The sequence below is a fragment of the Megalops cyprinoides genome, chromosome 22 (assembly GCF_013368585.1).
Source record: "Megalops cyprinoides isolate fMegCyp1 chromosome 22, fMegCyp1.pri, whole genome shotgun sequence".
Lineage (NCBI taxonomy): Eukaryota > Metazoa > Chordata > Actinopteri > Elopiformes > Megalopidae > Megalops > Megalops cyprinoides.
This window is the reverse complement of record NC_050604.1, coordinates 9,269,434-9,290,014: the sequence shown is the minus strand read 5'-3', so window position 1 is coordinate 9,290,014 and position 20,581 is coordinate 9,269,434. Positions and strand designations below refer to the sequence as shown.

The following is a 20,581-nucleotide window of genomic DNA, read 5'->3' as shown; positions in this document are numbered from 1 at the left end:
GGTTTGCTATTACAAAAGTGGCACTCCAGTTACACCAGGATATGAGTTTTGCGGTTGGACACCAGGAGGAGCCATGCATCATCTGAGTGACAGCCGCTCATGAAAATTCTGCAAAGTCTCTCATTCCTCCCGGCGTCAACCAGGAACCTGCTTCTAGGGACAGATTCCTCTGGACTGGAATTCTCCGCCCAAATACCTCTCCATCTCTCTCCACAAAACCCCTGGTATTCATAACAATTAATACAGTTGTCAGAACTAACAAGTTTATTTCAGAGGGATATTATTTCTCTGGAATGTCTATGAATGAGATCACTTCAAAGCGCTAAAGAAATTTGTGTTATTAACATGGTTATTAACATAAGTGTTTGCCAACACTATGGTAATGACAAAGCTGATCTGTGTTTAGCGCAATTAGATGAACTGTTGTATCTTTGCAAAAGGAGGTGATATTTTAAAATGACATATTGTGGGAGACTGACATAATGACATTATGATTATCTCCAAACCAATCCACTGTCCTATAATGCAGACATCATGTCAGAAAGGGTGTGCTATCAAACTATGTGTTAAGAACAAGAAATCAATGAAATCATAACCCACATTTGTGAACCACTAGAGAGTCTGCACTGTCCCCTGAGGTGCGTAAAAAATTATGTGTTATGTATATGTTTATGAATGGATGTACATATGCAGTACTCTTTGTGAGGGTATTTGTGTTAACATGAAAGTGAAGGTGTTTGTGTGTTTGCATGTTTGTGAATGTCTGTGACAGTGTGTGTATATGCCAATGCATGTGACTGTGTATGCATGCTCGTGTGTGTGTGTGTGTGTGTGTGTGTGTGTGTGTGTGTGTGTGTGTGTGTATGCACATGGACATATGTATGTGTGTGCATGTGTCTGCATGCACATGCACATATGTGTCCGAATGTGTTTGTGTGTGTGTGTGTGTGTGTGTGTGTGTGTGTGTGTGTGTGTGTTTGTGTGTGTGTGTGTGTGTGTGTGTGCGTGTCTGTGCGTGGGCCTGATTAATGGTGGCCGTGATTTAACACCTGCTGTTTTAATGTGCCCACCGATAGAAACTGATCTCTCTGTGCTTGCGCAGACAGGCCCACTTTTTAAATAGCCACCTAAATTTATCCTGTTTGCAGAGCACGCTTAAACCTGGCCTTGAACACGTTCGCAGAGAAAGGGCGGAAAGGTACACAGAAGGAGGAACGACGGGGCACCGAACCGCGGAGCTGAGAGAGGCAGACCGGCCGGGGACGGGAGGAGCTGACCCTCCGCACGCTCCCCATCCTGAAGAAACGGGGCGGGGCGGGAGGATTAAACATGTGTCAGAGACTGACAGCTGCTGGCGCCGGGAGCTCCGCCCACCTCGTTTGGGTTGGGTTACCCCACAGCGTGCGGCCAAGGGCAGCGGGCAGGAGAGCCACTCGGTCACATGGCTGCTGCCAATCTCATTACTTTTACAGCCGTATCACTTTATTCTGTCCATACAATCAGTTTCTCAGATTGAAAAGTGGAGTCAGTCAGGGCAGTCTGGTGCAGTTAAGAATCTGGGCTTGTTATGTGAAGGTTGAAAGCTGGGTTAGATTCCCATGTGGGGCTATGCCATTGCATTCTTAAGCAAGTTAATCTGTTAAGATGTATAAAGTGACAATATGTAAAGCTTTTACACAGGAAAGCCTCCAGGGAAAACCAGGTTGGTATTGGAAGTGGTGTTTACCTCAACAGATATCCAGCACAGTGCAGCGATGTGGATATTGTGCTATAGGAATTGAAAACCTTCAGATGAGACATTAAACCAAGTTATGAGGTCACAGGGAACTGATTTTACCCGTTCCAAAAAGGTTGGGGTACAAAGCAGCCAAATTCTAAATCGGATTCTATGGAAAGAAGGCTGTTTTCCATTTTTAAAAAATTAATGCTTTAATGGAATTGTGTCTCTCCCAGCTAGCTTATACCTTGTCTGGGCAACTATTGAAACTTGGTCATGTGGCACTTCTAATATTGTGACTCCATGTGTGTCTCCCTTGTAGGTCACTTTGGATGAAAGCATCTGCCAAATGAGTAAATGTAATGTAATGTAAATGTAAGCCTCCAGTCCCTCCCTGTTCATCTGGCATGGTGAGCATTTGCTTCTCCACTGCAGCTGGTGGGTTCTGAGTGTGTGCTCTGACATAAAATGGCTGCCACACCTCACCCAGCTGGGTAGCACACTAGTGTAAATTCAAGTTATTACCATCATTAATAGAACTAATTATGTTGTTCAAGGTGAGTGGAGCATCTTTTGAAGCTCTGGAATGTTCTTAAAAGTAAACTGAAATAAAGACACCCAGTTTTGCTATATAACTGCATTGCAAAAATTCAAGGGAAGGATAAAATATCACATGTGCACTTTCTATTTGTGATCTCACTTCCTGAAGCGCATGGAACCATCCAGAATCCAGTGCTGTCTTTCCCAGTGCTGCACACAGATTTGTATGTGTCATGTCATAAATAGCCCTGCAGGTGGCGAAAGAGGGTCAGGTGGACTGAAATAAAACCGACCTGGATATCAGCACCTGTTTTTTTTATATATTCTAAGTTACTTACGGGCATGATGTGGCACACACGAGTTCTGAACTGAACTCAGCAGCAACATGCATTTCTCTTAAAGGGATTCTGGCACACAGGGCTCCATTTCACCTCAGACAAATGCACCACCTCCTGAACAGAATCCAGTGGGTAGCCATCAGGCTGTTTTTGGGGAGGTGACTGAAGCATAAGTTTCCTGAAATCGTGCCCATTCCCTGGGCAAGCACAGTAACTGCACTTGATCTGCCTGGGAGCTTACAGCAAGGGCACACATATGCCAGTGCCACGCCCCGTGAATCACTCTGCCAAGCAAGTTACATTACACTAGGCTCCGCCCACACCGCCAGCTCGCACTGGTCAACTGGACAACAGAGGCTGCACGTTCTGTGGATGCCTGTCACTAATAAGAGCCTGCAGCTGCTGTAGTGAAGAACCGAGTGGCAATGAACTCCACGCGAACGACCATCTCTCTCTCTCTCTCTCTCTCTCTCTCTCTCTCTCTCTCTCTCTCTCTGTCTCTGTCATGCAGGCAATTTTTAAGAGCACATTTTACTAGCAATGTCGAACATCACAGTCTAAATAATCCCAATGACACAGTGGGAGTGCACGTCGATCTCACTAAACAAGCTATTGCATCCAGTACCGGCATGTGATGTCATTCTGTTGTCATGAATCTCTCTTCCCATGATAAGAGCACTTTCCCCTGAGTGGAGGGGAAAAACATGGACAGCTGCATCATTCATACGTAATTCCACAGGTGTCAGAGGGGACAGACTTTGTCAGGGTTTCTGAGAGGTGACAATTTTACAAGGATGTTGTCATGGGGGGGGGGGGGGTCTCAGAGGGACAAAAGTCAAACTCATGTGGAACAGTGAGGGCACTGGATGCATAATCTTTGGGTTGGATCACCAATAGCCACTTAGTTTCCCAGTAAAAAATCAAGCCATACGGGAGAGTAATATATTTACAGTATGCACACGACACATGGCACAGACAGCTAGATAGACAGACAGATGGACTGCTTGATTGATTCATTGATTATCAAATAATTTTAAACAGGTTAGATAAGAACATCTGCCAAACAAATCCATAATCTGGGATGTAAATAAGTAAGCCACTAAAAGAAGGTTGCTTACTGCCATACAGAGAGGCCCTTCTGTACCACAATATGTGGCTTACATATATGGGTAGAGCTGGATCAGTTTACAGATTACAGTTTTGCACCTCATGGTTGGCTAGAATTAGGGGAGGAATAGGTGATCTTAGGTCAGTGTTAGGGGGGGCACATTTTGTTCCATCATCCATCAGTCTTGGGATGTTGTTTTCAGATCCTGGCCTGGTCAGCGCTTTTTATAGTCTCACTGCAGACAGAATGATAAAACTATAGAAACTACACCTATTACTTGAGACTGTCCTGTGTTTACATAAAGTTTGTCAGAGTTTAAATTAAAACGTATTTCTAGTTATGTCAAAAGCTTTTAATTTGTATTAATGGAACTGAAAAAAGGGGCTGATGTCCTTTGCAAGCCGTATACTGGATATAGGTGACCGCCTGGCCAAAGCTGCGTATTCGCGCCTCAGCGAAAGCTGAAAGGTCAACTGTGCCAACAGCGGTGAGAACGTGTTCTCTGCGCTATTTATAGACGCGCACGACTGATGTGCGGGCACGCTGAGTGTAGTGTGAATTAATTCGTCCCTCTATCATGCAAGTGCGCTTATTAAACCTTGTATATCTGTATAAAATCCTCTGCACTGATGCTGCGTTAAAAGCAAACAAACCATCTGATCCGCGCTCAGTGCGACTGCTAGACTTGTCATGTGCCCGGATGTCCCATGCCGCCGTTGAGGCAAGGTCATCGATTTCGCATTTCAAGTGAAAACTATAATCATACGAACTGGATCCGCACGGTTATCTCGGCCTCTTGTAGGTGGCATGTGATACCAGTCATTCTTTCCGTCTTTGGTGTTGCATCATTTGCAAAAATAGCTGTATCAGCGTGCGCGAGGGCAACAGAAGGGAGGGGCTGGCAATGGCAGCTCTATTAAGCAGGCTTCCACCAGAACCACGGTAATGAGGTTCTTCCTGCGGTTAAATGGAGCTCATTTCTGACATTCAATAACGTTGGTCCCACCGTATAACTCGCTGGAACAGAATTCTCGGTTTATTGCTATTATGGTCTGAACCGTTGAATTTACAACGTGGGCAAAGCATGACCTATTCAAAATATATATCTATATAGATATGTGTGCATACAGAGTGAGAACGTAGGAACTTTACAGCGCCAAACCATCGAGCAGTTCGTGTCTACTGCACCTACACTGAAAGGAGAACTCAACAAAAACATTGCCAGGAATACACGAAACACGTAAAGCCCATGAATACACCTAACTATTTTGGACTAACTGCTGAAAGAAAGAAAGCGAGAAAGAATGTATGTTTTGTGTAACGTGGGAGCTGTTCATTGACAGACGGTGCTGAAATTGTTCTCAGGGTGGTTTTCCGAAAAAACACACATTTTTCTTTTTAAAGTGTGCGCACGACTGTGGTGAATGCAAATAACTCCAGTCAGATTTATATGAAGGTGTGAACACTTCCCCGTGTTAATGCAGTCTATACACTGCACATATTCTATATACACTGATCTATGAAAACCTGACCCAGCGTGCTTTCTGTAAGTTCCAACGATGCATAACTTGTCATGCACCAAATGACTTATCCACTGCAGGCTATGTCCTTAACTGCTCCACCGATTGTATATTTGCTGTCAACCACCTTCATTCCTTGACCTTTAAAATGAGAGTTGAATGTAAAAATATACAGTAAGGCATTTGTCAGGGATCAACCTAGGTTCCTTGTCTATGAGGACAGGTTAGCTCCGATCAGCCACACAATCCACAAAATTTTAACGATATGAGTATATCGTATATCGTTAAAATAAAGTGACCTGTACCATTATGGCTGTTTTGTGAAGGGTTTTGTGTTGACAGCTTATTGCATTGTAATCAAACGCCGTGCTGGTAACAATCTCACTTGAAACAGCATGACTGGGATTTTGCTATAATCCGCCTATTTATTTCATACATTAGATGAAAAGACTGCAGTAATATATGTCGCCGATGCAGACACCTGGGTGAAAACTTATTAAATCGGACAAACATTTCACTGAAATTGAAACCCACACGTTAAAAGGTTTGTTTTACAGCTCTGAGGTCTTTCAGTAAAGGAGATTCGCTATTGCGAACGGCGGGCAGCGCTGATACATGGCACTGCATTTAATCTAAAGGGTAATGTGCCTTTTAAACGTGCCTAGAGGATGACGTGCTGTCCGCTGCAGTAAAGGTAAGAATTTCCATATGCTTCGCGTTCTCATCTAAGAGGCAGGGGGCAGGAATGCCGCCTCCGCTATTGCTACCAATGGCATCCGAAATGACAGCCTCGAGCGCCACACAAACAACTGTCGACAAGAGGAGCAGCACAGAGCAACAACTCCACTAGAAGACTCTAGTTGGACGACTAGACACCAGGGAGTGAAGTGGGGATTCCTGGGGACTCGTGTCTCTCTCGCTTTCTTTTTTACCATCCCAGGTCAGAAATAATATAGCTAACAATAAAGGCCTTGTATCAGCAGAGGAAAAAAAAAAAAACTACAGATGGAAGAACCCCAACCAGCTCTCATTGACCGAGGAGACACCGGTCCGTACATAAAGCTGCTGCCCGACAAGGATCTTTATAACTGTGGGACACAACAAGAAGAATCGAACTACGTGGATCTGGACAACTTTCTCGACATGAAATCAGAGGGTACACGGACTGTCAAGGTAACTTTAACTGGCAAGGGTAAAGAGCTGGCGATATTTAAATGCAACGATGACAAGCCGTTTTCGGGAGGCAAAACTCCCGGCGAATGTGAACTGAATTTAGCTAATCTCGCCACAAAAGACTGTAAATCTAATCAAAAAGAACATTCGGGGGATATCAGATTAGAAAATTGTGTGACGCGCGATATCACTTTCGAGTCTGTGTCGCCATCCGAAGTTCCAAACGGCAATGACGATTTCAGGGACAGTCCCGAGTGTCCAAACGACTTGACTGGACCTCAAACCGAAATTGTACCGCTGAATTATAAAAACGTTTCCTCTGAGAGAGAAAGCCTACAATACACAGATATATATTTGAATAAGAAAGGCGAATCGGAAGACTGCGTAACGCTGGTTTTATCTGATCAAGACGCGCAAAACAGCACAGAGGATGAGTCCCACTACATTACGACCCACGAAATTCAGTTGACAGAATTAGATCACGATGTTGACTGTGACTTTGAGCTGGAGTCCAGCTGGGACCTTGAAGAGGACAACCAGGTGTACTCGTTTGTTGATTACGATTCTTTTGACAGCGATGACACAATAGAAGGAGAGGCAGTAGATGACGGAAGTGTCGAGACAGTGAATGACACCCCAGTTCAGTCTAATAATACGGACCAGTGCCCTGTTAGTGGTTCGGTAGTCAGCATAAAGCATGAAAACGATCTATGCGACTTGGACAAATGCGACAGCTCGAATGAAAGTCTGTCAAAGACTTTCCAAAACGGCAATGGGAATTCTGCGGGACAGATTCACCTGTCAATCAAAACTACTTCCAGAGCTATAAATAAGTCCGGCGATGTCCAAGAAACGGAAAACATTCTTTATCATGCCAAGCACGAGGGGGACGTGGGCCGCTACGTTTACAAAAACAGTGACGCGAAAGCTAATTGTTTTATCCCGGCCCCAGGACGCGCGCATTTTGGTTGTAAATTCAAGGGAAGAGATGTTAACGCGTACTCCAGCGGCGCCTCCAGTTCAGTAAGCGAACTGGATGACGCTGATAAGGAAGTGCGCAATTTAACTGCCAGGGCGTTTAAAAGTTTGGCCCTGCCGTATTTTGATGCCATCAATTTCAGGGCCTCCAGCGAGTCCTCAGCCTCAGAAAACGGGTTGGGCATTAACAGCTGGTCGACTTTTGTTGACCTAAAATATGGCAACATGACACAAGCAGGGGGCCAACAACTGATCTCTCATAAAACTACGACATCAACTTTCGAAGCGAACAAGAATGTAGGTTGCAAAGGCATTAATGGGTTAACCCAAGCTAATCTAAAACAGCCCCAGACTAAGACCTCTGCTTTGAATGGAAACCTATCAAATCCTCCAAAGCAACCGACTACCACCAAAAAGATAGAGCTGAAGGGCAAACTAGGGCAAGGACAGAGCGGGTTAATAACTTTGACAGAAACGTTGAATTTTAGCTGCAACGTTAAAGCTGAGGTCCCCGCGAATGAGAGGCGTGCGAAATTCGCAGAAACTGCGAAAGGATCACGTTCCGCAGATGAAGTTACCGGCACTTTGCCAAACGAGCAGGGCACTGAGGCCAGCACCCACCCTGGCGAAACAGGGGAAAACGCGGAAGGCACACACAAGAAAGCCATGTTCGCGTCGAGTCTTCTTAAAAATGTTATTTCCAAGAAAATGCAGTTTGAGCAAGAGCGCAAAATGGAAAGGGGCGAAATACGAGACACCTACCCAGCTTGCAAGGAGCAGGAGGCGGGCAAGGACAGACTCGCATCGGGAGAGTCAAGGGATTTACAGAAGCAAAATTCAAATATTTCAGAGGCTGGGTCGGGATTGGTTACCTCCTCAGTGGATGAAAAGGGGGAGACAATTGAGAATAATTCCCATGACCCCAAAAACGAAAGTGAGAGAGACGACACGCCGACTCCTGTAGCAGAATCTAGTTTGGAGCCGACAAATGAATCAGGAGTCGATGCTAAAAAACACACTACGGAAGCGGCGAAAGGCTTGTTGCTTCCGAGCCAAAACAGTGCATTCAGATCCTGGAAGAATAATGGAAAAGACGTTCAAAAGGAACAAAAAGGAGAAAAAATGGGGACACCTCCCACGTCCACCAGCAACATTGGAAAAATCAGCATAGGTCTTGACGCAGGGAGCAAGTTTACCAAAAAGACTCAACTGTTTGTGCCAAACATTCAGTCACCATCCAAAGGGCGGGAAGTGGGAAAACAGGCGTCAAATATTAAAGATTCAGCTCGTGGTGTCAAGGGTCAAGGAGGGGGCGGTAAACTGCAAACTGACAACTGCGTCGTAACGTCCAGGTCACCTGAAATCAAAATAAGCTTACGCAGCGTGAAGGACAACAAAAAGAACCAATTCAACATCGCAAACCTGCTGACTCCCAAGATAGCCTGCACTTCATCGAATGCATTCAAGGCGGCCGATAACTCAAGGTCCCAGGCGCTCATTGCGTCATTAAAGGGCGAGTGGGCAGAAAAGGCACCGCACTTCATGGTCAGGGACATTAGGGACAACAAATACAAGCTGCTGACCCCGATTCACCAGGTCAGAGACGTGCGCAAATTAGTAAAAAGCTCATACCACTTCGTTTCCTTGGATAACCAGGAGAACAAAGCTAATGGCAGCGATTTCCTCGGAGAGCAGAAAATATCCAGACAGGGGCCTGAGAGAGGCGCTGCATTATTTGCGCCCATGGTGATAAAGTGTCAGTCTGTAAATACAACCAATAATGTCAAGCAATCTGGAAATTTTATTGCGGTTTCGAGGCGCAGATTTGGCGAGGACAGATCAGAGGCCGACAGCTCTCCTCCTCAAATATCTGCAGACGGCTGCAAAAACGGAACCACGCTGGTACAAAGAATGACAGGCAGAGTTCCCTTAGTTTCCGCCAAACAACCAAACGGAGACCAATCTGAACTGCCTGCGGGGGTCAAAACGGAAACCAGGGCAGCCAAGCAGAAGGAAAAGATCAGTGACACCAGCGAAAAGAAAACAGAATCAAAAGTAGCTAATCAAGCTGCCCTGGAAAAATTACAGGCTGCGGTTAAAACCATGGAGGAGCTCTACGTGTTTAATAGAAACGAATGGAAGCGCAAAAATAACGCGCCTCGCCCAATTACGGACAGTCACGTGCTTTCTCTCATTGCAAGCGAAGAGCAGGGTTGTTCTGGAAGAGCAGAGTCTGATGAGGAGCTTGGCGACATTGCCATCGCTTCAGTAGCAGGAAACGAGAGGCTCCTCAGAACTGACTCTTACCCCGGCGCTGGCAGGTCTCCCCCAACGCTGACAGCGGAGCCTGCGCCCGGGACGTCACCCAAAAAGGAGAATGGATTTCCGAAAAACCTCCACATTACGTGCAGCCGAGAAGGGAAATGCGCGGCCAAAACGGCAGCTCAGCAAAGTGGAGTTTTCAGCAACAAAAACGTGCTCGCTCTCGGCAGCGGCCAAAAGGCATCGGCCAGCGCCAGCATCCTCGGCAGTAAAGCGGCACAACCTTACGCCTCAACGCAGACACCTTCTAGCGCTAAGAGCTTCACTTCCAAGTCACCTAAAGTTCCGCTGTCATTAAAAATATCCCAGCCGAAACGTGCAGCGGGGGACACAGAGAGGCCCGCCAGCGGTGAAGCAGATAAACCTCATTTGGCCCAGCCCAGTGCATCTGTCCTGAAAGACTCTGGGGGGAACTACCTGACCATACCTGTCAGTGCCCAAACTAACGAGGCCAAACCATCAGCAGCATCCGGCCAAGAGAAGACGGCCACATGTACATTCTCGGCTCCTACCGCCAAATCTCAGGGTCCCGGCCTGGCGAGTCACAGCATCCAGGATGACGCAAAGAGACAGGACCTTCGCAGGCAGTCCCCGGAGAGGCACCCCATTGCCATGGAGACACAGTCCCCAGACACCCCTCCTGCCACCACTATCTATCACCACTCCCTGGCGATGGGGGGGCAGGGGGGGCAACAGCAGGTCTTCTGCTTCGCCCAGTCGCCGCCTCAGCCGGCCACGCCCTCCACGGACCCCTTCCAGCAAACCCAGAAAAAGATGCTGCTTGACCCCACCACGGGCCAGTACTACCTGGTGGACACCCCCATCGCCCCCACCACGAGGAAGCTCTTCGACCCCGAGACGGGACAGTACATGGACGTCCCCGCCCCGCAGCAGCCCGCCACCCCTGTTCCCCTGGCCCTCTCCCCGCTGGCGGCTCTGAGTCCCGGCCCCTACGGCCCCGCGTACGTCATCTACCCCGGCTTCCTGCCCTCACCGACCGCGCTGCCCGCCCAGACGCCGCCGGCGCGCCCGCCCGCGCACCCCGACCCGGGCGACGGGGGCGAGAGCCGTCCGCCGCTCGCCAGGCGGCCCGGGGACAGCCCCCGCTGCACCCCCCCGGGGGCGTCGCCGCAGGCACCCCTCCTGTCCCAGCGCATCACCGGCAGGGGGTCGCAGGCCGCCTCTGACGGGAAGCCCGTCATCAGCATTACGACGCAGCAAGGTCCAAGAATCGTCGCCCCGCCCTCCTTCGACGGAACCACCATGAGTTTTGTTGTGGAGCACAGGTAAACGGCAGGTGGGGTGACAGGTAAGTGACACTGTTCCGTTGTCCTTCTACAATAGGAATTGACTGTGTAGATATGTAACTGTGCCTTTCTCTGGGATTGTAGGCAAATGTCTGTCTGTGCACATGATTTCCATTCATGTGTACTTTCATAGTAACAGAATAAGTTATGTCTTCTGCACCCAAAAGTCTGACAAACTTATACATATCCATGCTTGTGTGCACTGTTAGGTGTAGACTTCAAGCAACCATCTACCATTTTGAAAAGCACAATACTACTCATATAAATACAGGACATGTAACTTTACAGACATCTCAGTCACTGCTCACGTTTCAGGGCAAAGTGCATTGGAATTAGGTAGGCCAGAAGTATGAGTGCTAACCTTACAACAGCAGCACACTGCTCTTAACTCTTGGAACCATCTTGTCATGTTCTATGAGATCAACACTTTTCCTTTCTGTCCTTAAACATACAGTATATGTCTGAGTTCAGCTCAATCACATTCTGAATCACAGTGTTAAGTATTTCTGAATGAAATTCAGGGGAAGTGCTTGGTTGAATTTGCCAAGAACACACAAAGTTGATGGAACCCACAAAGCAAGAGCTTTTGCTGTTTTTGTGGGTTTTTTTCTCTTTTGTTTTCAAAGAGCAACTCTTGGTGCTCTTGAGTGAAATTATTTGCAAGTGTTATGTGAGGAGCATGTTATCACCACCATTTTCTACAACCATCTACCCCTGAGCTCAAAAACAATTGCTGAAAATGGCTGTGAGAAGAACACCTAGCCAAACTTGATTGTGTGTTGTGTTAATGTGTGGAAAAACAAACACCCCCCCCCCCGAAAAAAAGTGGTCCATGGCAGACTTCCGACTCCTAGGTAGCAACAGGTGTGCCCATCTCTTATGCTTACCCGGAAAGGCAGGCTGCCTCTTGCTGCATAATCATTGGTCAAATAAAACCAAAATCAGCAAGTCTGCAGGGGGAGTGCATGTAGCCTGAACCTTACCAAGCACTGAGTAGTAGTCTTTACTCAAGAGACAGCTACCTAATTTTTCAGACAGCATTATCTGTAATGTCAATGTCAGTGACAAAGTGCTCTCATATTCAAACGTGTCTGCCAGTGAAAAGCACACAACACAAACCTTTTGACCAAATACCCTCTGATATTTAATGTAGAGAATAATCTATGTGTGGTTAAAAATGTTGAGCTGCCACATACACTATCAGTGATGTACTGTATAATAGTTAGCCTGTATTCATTGGGATGAGACTGACAACGCTTAACCATTCAAGAAAAACAAGACAGAAAAAGACCTGGCTGTATCTGTAGAAGAGCACGAATGTTTGCTTGTACATTCGGCTGCTCTCCGCTGCCCTGATCGCAAGTTTGCATTGCTCCTGTGAGCGTCATTTCCTCAGCTGTTTGTTTCCCGGTGAACATGGCACGGGGATCAATTACCAGAAATCTTGTAACTGTATACTTTAGTTTGTGTGTTTAATTTGTATTATACATCGCAATGGTGTGATCTAGGGATGTAGTTTTGTCGGTATCAATGTCAAGGCTTATGCAACCTACCCTGTCTTTAGCATGATAATTTGGGGACAGGTGTGAGTCGTCTTTCATGCAGCTGGAGCGTTGCCAATGACTGTTTTTTCGGGACAATCTGACGCATCCCGACAAGTTTACAGCCGCGTTCGCGCTGCGGTGCGGTAAATGGCGTCATCGCGGGAGCCGGAATACAGTAGGCATTAACTGTCCGCCCTCGTTTTCCCCCAGCGATCCGTATCTGGCAGGCTTCGCCGCCGTTGTTGAGGGATTGCATTTTAACCTCGGTCAAGACCAGACATCAAAACAGCTCCCTGTCCGTGCGTTAAACCCCTAGCAGGCTATTTTAAAGCTGTCAGCCGAGCGTGTGTTTACAGGTTTATTCTCAGGCCTCGAGAGAGTCTACCGGGGGGCGACGTAAACAGTCAAGCTCTCAGATCTGGTCGTTCTTGGAGAACGCGCACGTCGAGGGTGCGCTCTTTAGAAACACAAAAAGATCCGCCGAGATAGATAAAAACGCTGCTGTCTTTACAATCGATCACTCGTTCACTTTTATCTGTCACTTTTGCCCAGCCAGCACATAAAATTCTAACGTCCTTCCTATGACATTATTACGACTTTACATGGAACCGCGCAGACAGTTAAAATTATCCTTTAGATCTTGGTGCTGAGATCATGCCTTGATTTGTCACTGTGGAAGGACTACCGTGCTAACAAGTGTTTCCCAGATCTCCTTCCTCTGTAACCTAAAGTCAAGTTCATGGAATGTACTGTATGAATCTATAACTTGCAAAATGACTTATGAGCATGTCCTCACAGCTTGAAGCACACTGATATTTTTAGATATACACATGTTTGTCCTAAAGCCTGAGTCAGTCCAACTGCAAGGCTCAGTGTCCTTAACTCTGAATTCCATATGCAAGAAAATGCAATTTATGCAACATAATCATTGTGGAAATTAAAAAAGTGACAAAATAATAAAGTTTTGTAAGTAACAAAAAGAGTAAGACCTGTTTAAATTAGCTAGACAAAAATATGCACAAAGCACTCAGCATGTAGATTGATTAAGGCCTAGAGCTGAGGAGAAAGGTCTGTTTTTGAATGTAAACGTATGAAGTGCTAATGTTCCCAGGGTTCCAATGAGTGGGGTGTGTGTTTAATCAAACCTGAATGTGCAGCTTTTTTGAAAGCAGGTTGAATTTTGTGCAACAAATTTTAACCAGGTTTATGCTTTTTTTTTGTTTCCATATCCACAGGGGGTTTGGGGTGGGGTCTTAAATTAACCAACAGTGTTGTGTCAATTTTTTTTTTTTTTACTTAGAATTAAGGATGAAGTGAATTGCTGTAACATTAAACAGGGGCCCCACTTGCAATGCTTATGGAACCCCTGTCTCAGGGGGCATTTGCCCTTCACAGGTACGCACTTAAAAACAGAGACCAATAATTAGCAGATACTGAACAGAGGCCTGCTGTGGGCAAAAGAGGGCCGTGCAGGAGGCGGGTGCTGTGTTTTGGGAGGGGGTGGGGGGGCATCGCAGGCGGTAGGAGGGGCAGAGGGAAAGGTCAGTCCGCTCAGAGTGTTTGTTGTGCTGATACGGGGTGTGGGGGGGGTTTGCCCAGCTGCTGTGAGATATCAGACGCCGGGCCATGGAGCGGGGCAGCAGCGAGGTCAGCTTTTAATAGGACGCCACTTTCGAAAAGGGAGAACAGGGCTGCGAGTGAAGCCGTAACCCCAACCCCCCCCCCCCCCCGCTCTTACGTAAACAAACCGTCCGGCGTGCGCGTTGACGCCGTGAGCGAGCTGAGCTCACTGTTTTTCAAACAGACAGCGTCCGTCCGATACGTGCTCCCATCATCCCCTGGTTCTTTTCAAATTGATCCAGTTGGGTTGTTTTTAATTTTAGCCAATGTGGTGCCACTGTAAAATATATGAGGGATTAAGGCCTCATTCTCATAACTTCAGATGGTTGTTTTGAATTGCAGGGTGGTTGTTGTCTGTCTGGAACTATTAATAAAATAGATATGGGTCTAACCAGGAATATGTCTGTAACCTCATGGTAAAAAAAAAAAATCAGGGTATTAAGTTGTGCATGAAGTTATTTTGCACCAAACAGAATCCACGCTATATAATAAACAAGGAGAGAGCCTCAGCTCTTTGCGTGGAAATGAATCCTCTTCCCTGTGTTTGGTTAAAGATGGATGTTTAGATTAGTAGGAAGTGTTGCATTTCTCTGCATGCTAACATAAGAGACTCCAGAGTCAGGAGAGATGTCTGTACACCCTTTTCAAACGAGAAAAGGATGTGCTTTAAATTAAGAAGGGCTTATGTGTACAGGAAGCAGACAAATAGACTGGATTAAAGCACAAGTCCATGATAGAAAATAGAAACACGCTTTTCAGGCAGTCATTTCTGATGGATTTAATCCTACTCATGTTTGTGTTATGTTGTCTCACATTCAGGTGCCTTAATCCCGGGTTATAAATTGTGAAACTGGATATCAGCTCCAAAGATCTTTATCTTATATTATCTTGACCTATCTTTATTGCAGGCATTTGTTCTTAAGCAAAACAGTTTATATGTTGTATGTTTTGTTCCTACAAAAGTTTGTGTGGATTGTTTTTTGAATGTGTTTGTGGTCTCAAGTAATTATTCTATACAGAAATATGACATTTATGTTTTGACAGCCATTGAAATTTGTGATATGATCAAATATTTTATCCAATCATTTTCTAAATACATGGAAATCCAAAATTAATACATGCTTTTGCGTTTAATGTGGAGAGAAATTTTTAAAAACATTACCCCATTCATATTTTTAAATGGTGACATCATAGCAGCATTCTGAGACTGTATGCAAAAGATCTTAAGAAATTAACAATGATATCTGGTCAGCCACCTCCTGGTTCCTGTTCTCTGATTATCCTTTTTTTGTGTTGTTTTTTTCTCACACAGGAGCAACTCGTGAGGAGTCATGTCACAATTTCTGAGATTGCTTGGGTTAGTTGGCGCTTTTTATAACAGTAATACCACCAGAAACCAGTGGTCCATGGTCATCTTCAACAATCAGAATAGCATCACACCATCCCCGTCAGCCCCAGACCCCGCCCCCTCTCCCTTACCATCTTATTCTGACACCACTCACTTTCCTTTTTTTTTTGTTTTAAATCTTTGAAGCATGCATATATCTTTAAACCTGTGCCTCTTGATTGCTGCTGTTCTTTCATGTATATCACCCAGCTTTGTAAATCTTTTGCATAAAATGCAGCATTAGGGCTAATTGAGCATTAGTTAAAACTAAAGCATTGTGTAATAGAGGCATTCTCTATCAGATTAAACCAGTGAGCTCCACTGCAAAATTCCCACTGTTTGATGGGTATGCATACAGCAACCAAAATGGACAGCCAAGGTGAGACCCGAAATGATTGCCGAGAGTAGACTTTCACTTTCTCCGATACCTTCATGATCAGGCACAGCAGCTTCTAAAAACAAACATGATGAAAAGGCATGTGTCTAGGTTATGCTTCCCCTGCAGTTCCTTTTCAAAACCAGGCTTGACACAGTCCTGTCTTCTGTCAGTTTTGGGTATCCCCAAAGGTTGTGTTACATTCTCTCCATTTAGTTTGCGTTTGTCCATTTTTTGACAGGTAACCTGAATTAAGTTTATCTTTGTGGTGCAATAAAACATGTCTAGCAATTTTTTTAAAGATAATAATTTAAACATGACCTCAACATCTGGCACCATGTGTCAGATGATATCACAGGCTGCATATCCACTGTGAGGCAGCTCCAAGCTGGGCCCTGTTTTTGGTAAGGCGAAGCTGACCCACCACCAGATCCCCTGGAGGGGTGCGTGATCGTTTCGCATGACCGGACAGCTTCTCTGACCCCGCCCCTGAGCTGAGGCCCAGCACCAGCGCGGACCCCCTCCTCTCATCCCTCCGCAGAGGTGCCTGGCCTTGTTTGTTCACACAGAGCTGTTTGACGGTACACGCGGCTGTACCGAACGTAGCCGAATGCACTTACAGTGGCCGCTGCGCTGGTGTTGCTTGCGCTTTGGTGTGGCACTCTCTGAGGATTGCCGTATGTCACGAGAAAGCCGGGAGAAACAAGCGAACACGTTGTTGCTCTCGGCCGCTTGGGGTTCCTGGAGGCTGGCCTCGCGGCCTACTCGGGTGGAACTCTCCTGAGTAGCCGCGGGCCAGCGGAACTCTTTAGCTGGGACTTTTTAGGGGACGACCTCCTCTATGTGTCCCAGCTCTGCTGTTTCGCCTCTATGTACAGGGGTGATGTACTGCTAGAGGTGGTATCTGTGTGTTTGTGTGTGTTTTTATACGTGTGGTTAGGGCTAAGGCTTCCGCCATGCTGTGTGATGTTAAACAATTAAAGGGCACCTCTAAGTGGCTCGGAGGAGGGGTTTCGAACTCGGTGCTGTGCCTCAGCTCACTGAGCAGGGTACGACAAAGCTGTTTAATCAGCGGAAAGGTCGCAATCCCCAGGGGATCTGATGAGGCACCAACTTGCTCGTTGGCTACCTTACATTTCAGGGCAGTGATCAGACCGTGTCTTAATATTCTGGCACAAACACTTTATATTATTTGGAATAAATGATGTAATAATGCAATTTCCAGCCATGCAACCAATGCACACAATTGTATAACCTGAGATAAGCTAGACAGGGTAATTCTCCATGCCCTTCATACAGCTAGCACTTTGTGAAAACATTCCCAGAATACAATAATAGTAGCCTCTCATTGTGAATATTAATCATCCTATAAGGGAGGTGTAAATGACCTCATCTCAAAGCTGTTGGTTCTCTGTTAAAAGCTGCGTGTTATGATCAGACAACAGTCATCCAGATACTGAGTCAGAGACAAGTATGAAAGCCTTTGCTCTTGATGTATGCATACGTATCTGTGGTTTTACGATTCAAATTGGAAATTGATTAGCTCAAACCACCATTCAATATCTGGCTCATAATTTCTTTACCATCCATGTTTAATTCACAGAATCAAGTAAGAAGAAAGCTGCTTTGCTTTATTAATAACAAACATAATACTGACCATTTTTCTTCAACACTAGCCCATTTTTATTTGTCTCAAAATAGGAAAGAGAAGTGTTGGAGAAAAACTGAGCCATGTAAAAAAGTTATTTCTTATAATAAGAAAACACAGAAAGAGAATTGATCTTATTCATTCTTACTTTATGGTAAATAAATTTAAAATGAGAAAGCAAGGAACTTACATGAGAAAAACAAATTAAAAGATGCCTAGGCTGCTGTTACCTATGCAAAAAACCGTGTAGCTCAGTGAAACATACCGGAAAATAGCCAAGATAATCTTTGCTTTTTTCTTTAAATTTTAAATTCTTTTCTTTAAATAACCTTCAATTTGATCCAAGGCTGCATAAAACACTAGCTCTAGAACAATAACGCTTTTTGTAGTTTTTTTTTATGAACCTGTGAAAACCTTTTTAGTGCTCCCATTTGAGGTATGCATAGGTTGATTTTTTTTGTTATACTAAAATGAAAGCAAATTTAACGCAGGTATTTAGAACTGCTGGCCAGTCTATTTACCTGCTTTCTTTAAAAGAACCTGAAACCGTTTATGTAACACCATAGATCTTTGTTAAAAAAGATGTGCCTTCTGAGGATATTCCATAGGTCATTATCTGAGTTTGCACAAAAGCTTCACAGGTTTGTGTTTGACTGTTACACTTGAAAGATCTTAATCTGAAGCTTTGACAAATCTGGGCCACATGTTATCTGCATGCATTGGACTTCAGGGTAAAGTGTGCGTGTGCGTGTTCCTTATTTTCATGGAAAGTAAAAACATTTAAAGTGTACCGAGGGCTGTTTTCTGAGGAATTGTCTGTAGTTTAATTTACAGTTGTGGCTTGAGATTCATTTGAAGTTCACAAGTATTTAGAAGCCCTCGTGAGATGTGTTAAGGTTTGGCTTGTGTAATGATACGATTTCTCTAAGAGTTATTTTCTTAGAAAAAATTTAGGTGAATTGGGTAAACTTTAAAATACGAGTCTTTGTTGTGACAGAAAGGAAGTTAGTTAGTATCTTGTACCCACTTGCGTGAATGGCTTTTAATGGCTTTTACCTGAGGTAAAAAGGAATACTTGACAAACTGTGGTCTGTGCACTCACTAAATTGCAGGGTCTGAGTGAATGTTAAACTATGGAATATTTGTTCTCAGGAGCAATACCTGTGTGGTCAGATTTGGTTTGATTGTTTTCTCCTGTTTGTGAAAAAAACATAGGTATGTGAGAGTCATGTTACTTTCCAGATAAAGGTCTGGATTTAATCAAAACTTCAAACCCATCCACTCATCACACACCTCAAATCTTAGACACTCTTCAAGTAGAAACCCACCTACTGTATGGACTAGCAGATTACCATCCCTGGATGGGTCAGAATTCAATCGGGCTATGAAGATGGGATTAAATTGACTGTCAACCAGCAGCAGGTGGGTGATTGACAGATGGTGACTAGGCAATCATAGATCATTGAATGTAAACATCCGCAGTTACCTCCATTCATTCATCTAATGTGCCCATTAGATGAATGAATGCATTTGCCCAAAGTCACACCTGTTTTTGAAAAGTGTTCATTGTGATCCACCTGCCTGTTTTACACACACAGAAACAGTGGATCAATACTTTGGCAGAATGGCGGCCTTCAAAGATAGTATGTCACTCAAAAAGCCAAAACAAATGATTTGTGTATCTGCCAAGGTTTTTGTGGTCAAAATCAGCTCAACTTGGTTCAAATTTATGTTTACATTGACGAGTGACTTTGTTTTCTATTTATATCCCTCATTTATTTACTGTTGTTTCTACTCTTGTGAGATACACCTAACACAATGTCAAAAAAACCCAGAGATGGGAACTTGGAATTGGAAGCTAAAGTGAAACATGCAGGAACATCAGCTGGAATGGTGTTAAATATGAACAAACCTACAAACTGAAAAAAAGTTTCTGTTTTAAGTGTGGATATCCCAAGTCTGGAAATGTTTCAAAGGGCTGTGTTTTGTTCAGCACTGATGTTGTCCTGTTGGCATTCTAACATTCCAATTCTGAGCTCTGATTTCTGAATTTTCAGAATTTCACACGCAAAATTTCCCCCCACCCCTCAACCCCAACCCCAATCCCCCCTCTCCCCCGCGCCCTCCTCAGTCTCCAGCCCCTGGCAAAAAGAGCTGATACGCTGCTCTTTGGGCTTTATGTACACTGGGGAGGGGGATATGGGCAAGGTCCATTGTTAATGCTTGCTTTGAGAAGACGGTATTAGGGAAGAGGTCTGACTCTCAAAGAGCAGGTTTGAGCAAAGTAGAGAGGGCACAAGGGACGAATGTGAAGGGCATAACATGGAGCAAGTGGCCATCTGGAGCACACTCGCGCCCGGAGACTGCCAAACAGACATGAGACAAGCGGCCCTTCAGAGGACGATCCAGAGAAAGTCGAAGATGGAACTGCAATGGGAATATTGCACCAGCAAAGTTACACAGAGGACTTATATTAAAGAAGAGGAAAAAAATCTAGAAACTGTAAAATGATGGACTTCTGGTATCAGGAAATAAATGGATTTTGCAAGCACATGAGTGTTGTGAGAGTTGTGTGAGGGATATGGCGTGTTTTCCCGCCCTCGTGCTAATGTGTCATGTTGCTACAGTGCTTCTGTGCTCCATTTTCAAGTCCATACTGTGAGCGTCTATTGTGTTGCCTCATCAACTCTGCTATGGCCATTCAAAGACAGCACTGATAGAGCCTGCACTTTACTGCCAGTTACAGCACCGAAATTCATTCAGCTGTGGAGGCTTTTGCCCCCATAATCCCATTAACTGTAATATGCGGGTTCTCACCACCAGGTTACAAAGAAAAGCACCACATCCACAATGCATTGCCACACTGCCTTGAAAGTGTTTACACGGTCAAAGCGCCCACTCAGCAGTATGGACCGCTCAGCAGGGCTGGTCAGCGTTATGTAGCCCGCGCGGTAACGGGCGACTCGCGCTGACAAGACGTTTCGAGAGGCAGCGTCCACTGAA

General features: G+C 45.2%; 1 protein-coding gene across 1 annotated transcript; it reads left to right on the top strand.

The window, feature by feature from the left end:
• The first annotated feature begins 6,228 nt into the window (after window positions 1–6,228).
• On the top strand, window positions 6,229–18,918 carry LOC118769362 (uncharacterized protein C4orf54-like). The gene is made up of 3 exons (XM_036516395.1): window positions 6,229–6,379; window positions 9,716–11,005; window positions 15,480–18,918. Exons 1-2 carry the CDS (start codon window positions 6,229–6,231, stop codon window positions 10,984–10,986), a joined length of 1,422 nt encoding a protein of 473 aa, XP_036372288.1. The 3' UTR covers window positions 10,987–11,005; window positions 15,480–18,918.
• Window positions 18,919–20,581: the final 1,663 nt, after the last annotated feature.